Raw genomic sequence first — 10,587 nt, 5'->3', positions numbered from 1 at the left:
AATCATCTTGCAAGCCTATATAAATTGAGTATTTCTTATTTACTAATACCTTTAAATTTAACAGAAAATATGAAAAACGCAACTGCATACCCTCTGTGTTTTTTTATGTGAAATGTTTGATATATTAGGTAAATTGACAAACCGTCAGAATTGAAGAACAGATTGTAAACGGATTAGCTTTTGGGGTACACAGCTAAGAAACCGTAGAACTATATTTGGATTAATAGTTTAAAAAGCCTTAGAATTATTTTTGTAAAATAAAATCTATTAAATTAGATCTTCAATCTATTAAATTATTTTTTCTATATTATTCTTTGCCAAAAATAACTCCCACAACCTTTCTTTCTTTGTTTGTTTCTCCTAATTAAAAATATATATATATATATATTGACGATGGAAAACTGCATATACTCAAGAACCCTATCAGAGATGGAAAACAGTGAGAGCGTCAATCAATCTCAAGAAGGAGGTGGCCCCAGCAAGAAACGGAGAATCACACGAAAGAACAAGAATAGTATGCAGGTAATTATCTTTTCTCATGTGAGAAGTTGATTATGATATTTATTGTATAAAATTAAAATATTTGTGTGAGCAGATTGAAACAAAAGCTGAAGCTTGTTGCTCATGGTTTCTACTGCCACTTGACATCATGGTTGATATACTATCAAGACTACCTACCAAATCTATTGCAAAACTCCGATGTGTTTGCAAGCATTGGCTTTCCTTAACTCAAGACCTTAGTTTGTTGAAATCACTGCACCAGAGATCTTCAAGCTACATGATTATATTTAAACATGTTTTTAATGAAGAAATAAGGCTGAAGCTGTATGATTCTAGTATCAGAGACGGAGAAAAGGATACGAAGATTTCCTTCAGTCCTAAGCTCTGGAGAAGGTATTATAAGCTATCAAATTTTGTTGATGGTTTGACTTGTGCTTATTCCTGGTATACCAAATCTGATATGTACTTATTAAATCCTATGACTCGGGAACTTCGGAGAATTCGCAAGAACTATGGACGTCAAAAAGGCTTTGAAAGCGAACATGAGCGTGTTGGTCTAGGAATAGACATGAGTACGGGGAAATACAAGATAGTTAGATTATTTTCTCATTCGAAAAGTCGATTTCATTGTGAGATCTTTACAGTGGGCACTGCACAATGGAGATGCCTCGGTGAAACTCCTTTCGGAATTTGTTACGATCATAATCCAATTCTACTCCATGGAGCGCTACACTGGATTGGAAGTGATCATCAACAAAAATTAGGTGTTTTCCGATTCAATCTCAAAGACGAAAAGTTTGGATCAATCATACCTATCCTCCATCCTCCATCCTCTCATATACGCCGTCTGAAGGAGTCTAGTGGGAGTCTTTGCATTGAATTCAGTAACACAGTGGAAAAATGCTTTGAGATATGGGTCATGAAAGATTATTTGAGTAACACATGGGTCAAAGAGTATAAAGTCGATACCAGCGACTCCACAGGTTTACACATTACAGAAAGTATAGATAGCAAATTTATCTTGGAGTCCTGTGAAGAGGAAAAAGAATATGTTAATTCAAAGTATCGTTTTAATAAAGCCTTTAACCTATTGAAAATAGGAAGAGAGTTGGGTAGAGATTTTGCTGTTCATAAAGGAAGCCTTATTTCCCCGAAGAAGCTGTTGAAGCTATCTCAAAAGACGTATGAAGAAGCGTGAAAGTGAGTAATATGCATCTCGAGGATTTTATCTATTATAGTACAGATATATATAATACAAAGGAAGAATGAACACTGTTTATTTATTATTAATTGTTGGCACAGGTACGAAAGAATTTTACAAGATTGCATGTATTGGTTTACATTATACTTCCAGTACTTATATTTATAGAATTTGCTACTTCATGAACTTCATATGTATTGGAATAACTTATCTATTTTGATGGAACCACTCATTTTTAAGACCTTGACATTCATCAGTATTATGTAAAATTAGAATTTTGCAGACTATGTGCAGAGATCGTCGTGAATTCATTGACTTGAGGAATAGTTTTTTTTTAGTGGTTTTATAAATAAGTCATGATATCTACCATATAGGTTTCTTCGATAATGATGATTGCTCCTGGGTTTAAACATGCACCTGGTAGACGTTTACATTTTGGGAAAATTTGCAAAATAGACCGTTTTTATAAAGTAATTAGCGAAATAGACCGTTTTTAAAAGTAATTAGCAAAATAGACCGTTTTTTGGCAAAAGAGGTCGATTTTGAAAAAAGGTTCAGAAAACATATGGAACTACTAGTCCCGTATGTTTAATCTCACTCAGAAAATATAAGGGACTACTAGTCCCGTATATTTTCTGTTTGTTAACAAAGCATACGGGACTAGTAGTCCCGTATGTTTTCTGAACCCTTTTTCAAAATCGACCTCTTTTGCCAAAAAACAGTCTATTTTGCTAATTACTTTAAAAACGGTCTATTTTGCAAATTTTCCCTTACATTTTTTTTTGTGCTTTTACATGGAAAGCACGTTAACTTTTACTCAAATTGATACTTATCACATTTACTCTTCTTGTATTTAGACAGAAACTATCTAAACTTTGTTTACATATTTGCAATATCATACATTCTAACCAATTCTGCTAATAACTTAGTAGAATTTCACAAATATCATCAGCTCTTTTCTCCTCTTTCGCACCCAATCATCCCCGCCACACCCCCCCCCCACCCCAAATAAACCAACCTCACATCCTACATCTTCTTCCTTCTTCCTTCTTCCTTCAACTCTCCCCCTCAAACATCACCCTAGTCAACTCAAGGCAATTGAAGGGAAAGTTTCTTTGGGACTAGTCATCAAGTTCAAGGATAGAGAGGAGGTGATAATAGGGAGAGGAGGGAGAGGGAAGGAGAGAAAGGACATCGAGAGAAGAAAAGATGGTTGATGGTAAAATAGGAACCGTGACTTTGTTTAACAAATGATTTAAAAAAGTGTGACATTGCAAATGTGTAAGCAAGTTTAGATGGTTTCTGTAAAAAAGAAAAAAGAAAAGAAGAAGAAGATGATGAGTATCAATCAATTTAAGTAAAACTTTAAGTGGTTTTCATGTTAAAATCCTTTTTGGATATAAATGCTATATTATAAAGAATCCAACTTAAAATATTTATCCTCTAGTGGATGATTGTGATTTATTTATTTCTTTCAAGAGAAAGGATAGCCGTCACATAGACCCCTCAGTTACTAGGGAATATGATAAATTGTATTTAGAATATATCATAATCATCCAAATACAATGTTAAATCTGGAAGCAATGTCTTATCAGAAAGAAATAATATGATTTTATTTTCTTTCATGATATACTAGTCTTTAGACTCGTGCAAAGGATGGCTTTAAATAAAAATATTGATTATCTGTTTTTAAATTAAATTTATGAGCATGTATATGAACAGGTTACTAATCCATGGTAAGCAAATACCATCCAGAAACGGAAACAAATCATTTCATTAGGATAAAAAGTGGTTATATACAAATAGCTAACAATAATCCCTAAAATGAAACCAAAAAGCGGGATCAATTATAGAGTTACAAAGGTTGAATCTATAAAGTTGAATGCCCTATAAATATTCATACAAAAGAAGAATAACACAAAAAATAATTCATTTAATCTCTTTAGCATCTCACAAATACAAGTGTGATGGTATATCTTTGGGCAGAGAAGGAAGCTGATGCATAGATAAGTTGATGACAATGTACGAGCTAAAAATTTGATATGATCACGAAGAGATTCCAGTTATATATACACATATATACATATATATTAAATCATGAAGAAAACTATCTTTGATAAAAAATAACTTCTCTGTTATAGTTAATCAACAAAATTTTTGACTTTTCTATGTATCAACCTAAACAAAACCTTTGATGGGAAAAAATAATATAAAAGATATTAAAAGGCACAAAATAACATATTTCATCTGTTAAAACTTTTCATTAAGGTGTTGATATTCAGTAGATAATCTGTGTTGTTTTCCTAAAATTTCTATCATGCACATGAAGAATGATGAGTAATTTCCATAGTAGAAAATAATTTTTTTAATTCCACCGCATAAAAAATCTCATGGAGGAAAAAGAAATGGAAATAATTAATATTCTGTTAAAATTTAAGAAAATATATTTTACACCCAACCAGATCAATCAAGAGCAGATCTCTCCGCCTCTCTCTCTCTCTCTCTCTCTCTCTCTCTCTCTCTCTCTCTCTCCTTTTGTTAAACTAGGTGAGATACACGTGCATTGCATGTTATTAAATATCATGATTGTTTGGTTTATTCTTTTAATATAACTTGGTCATGTAATTGTTTCTTTTAGATCTCTACACCATGATGTAATATTATTTGTGAACTTTCTTAATATTTATATTTATGTACCTTCAACTTTAATTTTATGCGGTTGTGACCGTTAGCACTATAAGCAACAAATCATTCGAAAAGATTTGTCATTCATATAGCAACCAGTTTCCTCAATGCCTCATATTTAATAATAATGATCATACAATTCTTATGAAGTAAAAGCGAAGGAAAAATATCTTCTATATTAATCCCTAATGAATATAGAATAAGAAAACTTATCAGCATTTAAGTAAAATCTTTCAATAAGTTTATGAAGATAACAACATTCAACTATTAAGTTGCTCAATACTTATTATTTCAAAATTAATTCATCAAATCATTGAAAATAGCTATTATATTCCCAAAATTTAAGTTTTTTTAAATATTAGCTCCTCCAATCAAGAGTAAAATAAAGCGATTAGAGGGAAATTATCCTCTCATATTGCTATTATACCACATTACCATTGATGAATTTGAAAGACTAATTTTAAAATAAATTAAAAATTGAGTTACCTAATAATAATTTAAATGCTTTGACAGATTTGAAAGACTAATTTTAAAATAAATTAAAAATTGAGTTACCTAATAATAATTTAAATGCTTTGACAGACTTTTTTCAAAATATGAAAGATTTAAAGGACTAATACAGAAAACATTTTGATAAATCAATTATTGTTAATAAATAAATTAATTTCATAATTTGGTATCAACCAATTGGTTAATATTTACACATGTAATGCATGTTATGTTTACAATGCTATTGTTCTGTAAGATTCTTTCTACTCTTTACTTGTCAATCACTTTTTATTAGATCAATTCTTTATTATTTAGTTTTAAATGAAGAGAGTTTTAATTTAGAAGTTTAATTTTGACTTAATAATTTTAGTTGATAACCAATTATAATTAGAATAAGAATATTAATATTGAATAGGATTAGGGGTAAAACTGAACAAGAAGTATTGTTCTAGAACTCCCACTTTTAAAAGGAGTATGATATCTCCAATTTCTTCGCCTAAAAGCTTCAGGGAGGAAATTATGGGGAAATATGATTTTATGCTAAAGTTGTCAAATATATCTTTCCAATGAGATTTGTAATACAAGTGTAATCCCTAAAAGGGTATAAAATAGCAAAAGAGATAGAATATTTGTAAAACCCCAAAAAATTTGAAAATATTATTATAAATAATAATAAATGAGTCTTATTATGATTGGTGATAATTTTGGGATGAATGAATCAGTTTGGAATCGATTTGAGATCGATTCGCAGTTTTAGGAGGACTGATCATAAGGACTGTTGATTTTTGTCCATCTTAAGGTCAATCGACTGATCAAAATAACCAGTTGTCCAGTTGTTCGATTGATCTTAGGGGCAGTCAATTGATCAGAATGACCAGTCGACCGATTGGTCATCAGGAGCTAGAGTTCGCATCTCTCACGTTGCAGCAGCCATCCCCCTGAAAACCCTAATTTCTCAGTTTCATGATTTTGGAGGAATCTTGTGAAGCAAAGTTCAAGAGGAGGGCGAGATCTACAACTTTTGTGAATGAGGATCGAGTTCCTCTCGTATTTGAGAGATCAAAATCACATCTAGAAGATAAGTTCATCTCTTCCCAAACCCATCCCCTTAGATTTTCAATTTTTGATGAATTAAACCTTAATTTTATGAATAGAACTTTAGATCCAAGCACTAAGTAAAGAAAAGACAGGATCTTGATGCTTAGAATCTCTATTTTCTTTTGCTAATTGACGAATTAATTAGGATTAGAACCCTAATTAATTAAATTAAACCTAATTAGTGATGTTTAGGGAAATTTGATCCTAAATCCATGTTTTTATTGATGAATACTTGTTTGGCCGAGTTCCCACTTAAGCAAATGAAAGATTTTGAATCATGATCCACACCCCATGTTATTAATTCACGAGTCTTTTTAAGAAAATTACTTAACCCTAGAAAACTGACAGTTTTTGTTTTAGTGTTCAGATCGGTCAACTGACCACATTGAACAGTCGACTGATCGGTTTTTAGAACCCTATATTTTCTCTCTGGTCGGTCAACCGATAGGGTATCAGTCGACCGATCGAGACCCTATTGATTTTGTATGGTTGCTCTCTAGTCGGTCAACCGACAGATCATCAGTCGACTGATCGAGACTAGTTAATTGTGCACATTGTGCACGTTCGCCGCTCGATTGATTGATGGGATATCAATTGACTGATCGATTGTTAATTGACTGGTCCCCAAGGGCAGTTGACTGATCTGATGCTATTTTTATGGGTTTGATTTTCAATGCACGTTTGGTCGCAAATTCGAAGAACGGGCCACACGTTGATACACGTGTGTGACCATGGGAGTACATGTATTATGATTGAGCACGCACGGGCCTTTGGGAGTGCGTAGACTAATGTATTGTGTTTGTCACAATAGGGAGTGATAATTATTTTGAATTATAAAGATTCTAGATGCTAGAGTGCGTTAGTCCATGCACTGCATGAGATCGCTGATGACTACACTCCGAGTGCGATAGTCCGTGCACCGCATGAGACCATGCGAGCCTACACTCCATGGTGCATCTTGTTAGGTGCTCGAGTGCGTTAGTCCGTGCATATTAACTTTTACTTAAACTGATACTTATCACATTTACTCTTCTTGTATTTAGACAGAAACTATCTAAACTTTGCTTACATATTTGCAATATCATACATTCTAACCAATTCTGCTAATAACTTAGTAGAATTCCACAAATATCATCAGCTCTTTTCTCCTCTTTCCTCCCCCCTCCTCTCCACCCTCACCTCCTACATCTTCTTCCTTCTTCCTTCAACTCTCCCCCTCAAACATCATCCTGGTCAACTCAAGGCAATTGAAGGGAAAGTTTCTTTGGGACTAGTCATCAAGTTCAAGGATATAGAGAGGAGGTGATAGGAGGGAGAGGGAAGGAGAGAAAGGACATCGAGAGAAGAAAAGATGGTTGACGGTAAAATAGGAACCATGACTTTGTTTAACAAATGATTTAAAAAATTGTGACATTGCAAATGTATAAGCAAGTTTAGATGGTTTCTGTAAAAAAGAAAAACGAAAAAAAGAAGAAGAAGAAGAGTATCAATTTAAGTAAAAGTTTAAGTGGTTTTCATGTTAAAATCCTTTTTGGATATAAATGCTATATTATAAAGAATCCAACTTTTTAATTGCAAATATTTATCCTTTAGTGGATGATTGTGATTTATTTATTTCTTTCAAGAGAAAGGATAGCCGTCACATAGACCCCCCAGTTGCTAGGGAATATGATAAATTGTATTTAGAATGTATCATAATCACCCAAATATACCAATGTTAAATCTGGAAGCAATGTCTTATCAGAAAGAAATAATATGATTTTATTTTCTTTCATGATATACTAGTCTTTAGACCCGTGCAAAGGATGACTTTAAATTAAAATATTGATTATCTGTTTTTAAATTAAATTTATGAGCATGTATATGAACAGGTTACTAATCCATGGTAAGCAAATACCATCCAGAAACGGAAACAAATCATTTCATTAGGATAAAAAGTGATTAAATACAAATAGCTAACAATAATCCCTAAAATGAAACCAAAAAGCGGGATCAATTATAGAGTTACAAAGGTTGAATCTATAAAGTTGAATGCCCTATAAATATTCATACAAAAGAAGAATAACACAAAAAAGAATTCATTTAATCTCTTTAGCATCTCACAAATACAAGTGTGATGGTATATCTTTGGGCAGAGAAGGAAGCTGATGCATAGATAAGTTGATGACAATGTACGAGCTAAAAATTTGATATGATCACGAAGAGATTCCAGTTATATATACACATATATACATATATATTAAATCATGAAGAAAACTATCTTTGATAAAAAATAACTTCTCTGTTATAGTTAATCAACAAAATTTTTGACTTTTCTATGTATCAACCTAAACAAAACCATTGATGGAAAAAAATAATATAAAAGATATTAAAAGGCACAAAATAACATATTTCATCTGTTAAAACTTTTCATTAAGGTGTTGATATTCAGTAGATAATTTGTGTTGTTTTCCTAAAATTTCTATCATGCACATGAAGAATGATGAGTAATTTCCATAGTAGAAAATAATTTATTTAATTCCACCGCATAAAAAATCTCATGGAGGAAAAAGAAATGGAAATAATTAATATTATGTTAAAATTTAAGAAAATATATTTTACACCCAACCAGATCAATCAAGAGCAGATCTCTCCGCCTCTCTCTCTCTCTCTCTCTCTTCTTTTGTTAAACTAGGTGAGATACACATGCATTGCATGTTATTAAATATCATGATTGTTTGGTATATTCTTTTAATATAACTTTTTTTTTGTCAATGAAAAGCTTTATTCATTTACCAAAATGAAACTTTGTATACATCACTCAACCAGACTGATTAAGCCTGGTAACTCCTCTAGAAGAAAACTTCTTTATAGTTTATCAAATTTCTCCCTAATATGTACAGGAAACTTCTTATTCAAAATTTTTGAGAGCATTGAAATCTTTATAGCTCGGAACAAGACTTCAGGCTGACGAGTTTTAGACTAGAACAACCTCAGATTTCTCTCCTGCCATAGGTGATATACTGCAGATGACAGAGCCATTCTCTTCAAACTTTCAAAGCATCCTTTCTTCTTCAACCTGTAGCTATACCAATATATGATCCCATCCCATGAACATGATCTCCAATTGAAGTTTAACCAGTCCATCACTGAATTCCACACTGTTGCAGAATATAAGCATTCAAAAAACAGATGACATCCTGTTTCAGTGTGATTTGAACATAAGACACAGAGATTTTGATTTGCATCTAAAATCCCCATATGACATAATCTTTCCTTAGTTAGTGTAGGCTGTCTAAAAATCACAATAGATAGTTGATCCCCCATCAAACACCGATGATGGAAGTTACAATCTGACAACTTCCAGAAGGCTACAATTTGAGGACTTTCACGTAGAAGGCTACAATCTGACGACCTTCACGACAACTGATGAAAGCTCTAATTCAACAGCATTCACAATTAATATCGGGAGTTACAATCTGACGACTCTTAAGAAGCCAAGACGAAGATTACAAGAGGACGATCTGTGCAAAGCTCTAGCAAAAGAGACTACAAATTGACGGTCTCTTCATATTAGAATGCAGATATCTCTCAAACCGTAAGGAATTTGGCAAAACAGAGAAAGCGAACCAAAGCCTTTGGCTTGGTTCGGACGGCCCCGTCTCGTCGAGGTAGCTGATTTTTATATATAATTCGTCCAATTCCGACTTACGGTTTGAAAGTTATGACCTGTTCTTCGCAGCAAGTTATGTTCTGAAGTCCGTCTGCAAGACCGGACTTCGTCAGAACATTGGACTTAGCTTGAAGCTCACCAAGCCTGCCTAAGGTTCGCCTCTGCATTACAGAGTCAAAACGTACAGGTCGAACCAGCGTTATAACCTCAGAACGCAGAGATATTCTTGTGATATAACATCAAAACGCAGAGTTACGGTCCAACTCTGCGTTTTCAGCCTAAAACGCAGAGTTCGCCTCTAAAACGGCTCAACTGTGCTTTTTCAGCCTAAAACAGGCTCAACTCTGCGTTTTCAGCCTAAAACGCAGAGTTCATCTCTAAAACAGCACTACCTGTGCGTTTTCAGCCTAAAACAGGCTCAACTCTGCGTTTTCAGCCTAAAACGCAGAGTTTATCTCCAAAACACCACGACCTGTGCGTTTTCAGCCTTTAAACAGGCCTAACTCTGCGTTTTCAGCCTAAAACGCAGAGTTCATCTCTAAAACGCATGCGGCCTGTGCGTTTCGACTCCCAGCGAGCGCCCAACTCTGCGTCTCATCTTTAAGACGCAGAGTTAAGGTCCGAACGCAAGCGGCCCTTGCGTTTTCAACTCCCAGCGAGCGCCCAACTCTGCGTCTCATCTTTAAGACGCAGAGTAAAGGTCCGAACGCAAGCGGCCCTTGCGTTTTCAACTCCCAACAAGCGCCCAATTCTGCGTCCAATCAATAAGACACAGAGTTAAGGTCCAGAACGCCCAGATTGGCGTTTTGACTCGTTCAAAGCACTAACAGAACGGTTTCAAAACCGCTTTCCCCACTATTTAGGGAGCTGTTTAAGAGGAGGCGGTTACACCCTACTCAGCCCATTGAGAAGCAGATTAAGGGGATAGTTACCACCCTTAATCCCCTATAAATAGTGGGAA

The 10,587-nt window shown here is 33.9% G+C and overlaps 1 protein-coding gene across 1 annotated transcript; it reads left to right on the top strand.

The window, feature by feature from the left end:
- The first annotated feature begins 418 nt into the window (after window positions 1-418).
- LOC109827928 (F-box protein At5g49610-like) lies at window positions 419-1,876 on the top strand. The gene is made up of 2 exons (XM_020394952.1): window positions 419-522; window positions 596-1,876. Exons 1-2 carry the CDS (start codon window positions 430-432, stop codon window positions 1,697-1,699), a joined length of 1,197 nt encoding a protein of 398 aa, XP_020250541.1. The 5' UTR covers window positions 419-429; the 3' UTR covers window positions 1,700-1,876.
- Window positions 1,877-10,587: the final 8,711 nt, after the last annotated feature.

Source organism: Asparagus officinalis, unplaced genomic scaffold (assembly GCF_001876935.1).
Source record: "Asparagus officinalis unplaced genomic scaffold, Aspof.V1 AsparagusV1_Un554, whole genome shotgun sequence".
In the NCBI taxonomy this organism is placed as follows: domain Eukaryota; kingdom Viridiplantae; phylum Streptophyta; class Magnoliopsida; order Asparagales; family Asparagaceae; genus Asparagus; species Asparagus officinalis.
This window is presented reverse-complemented; position numbering and strand designations above follow the sequence as displayed.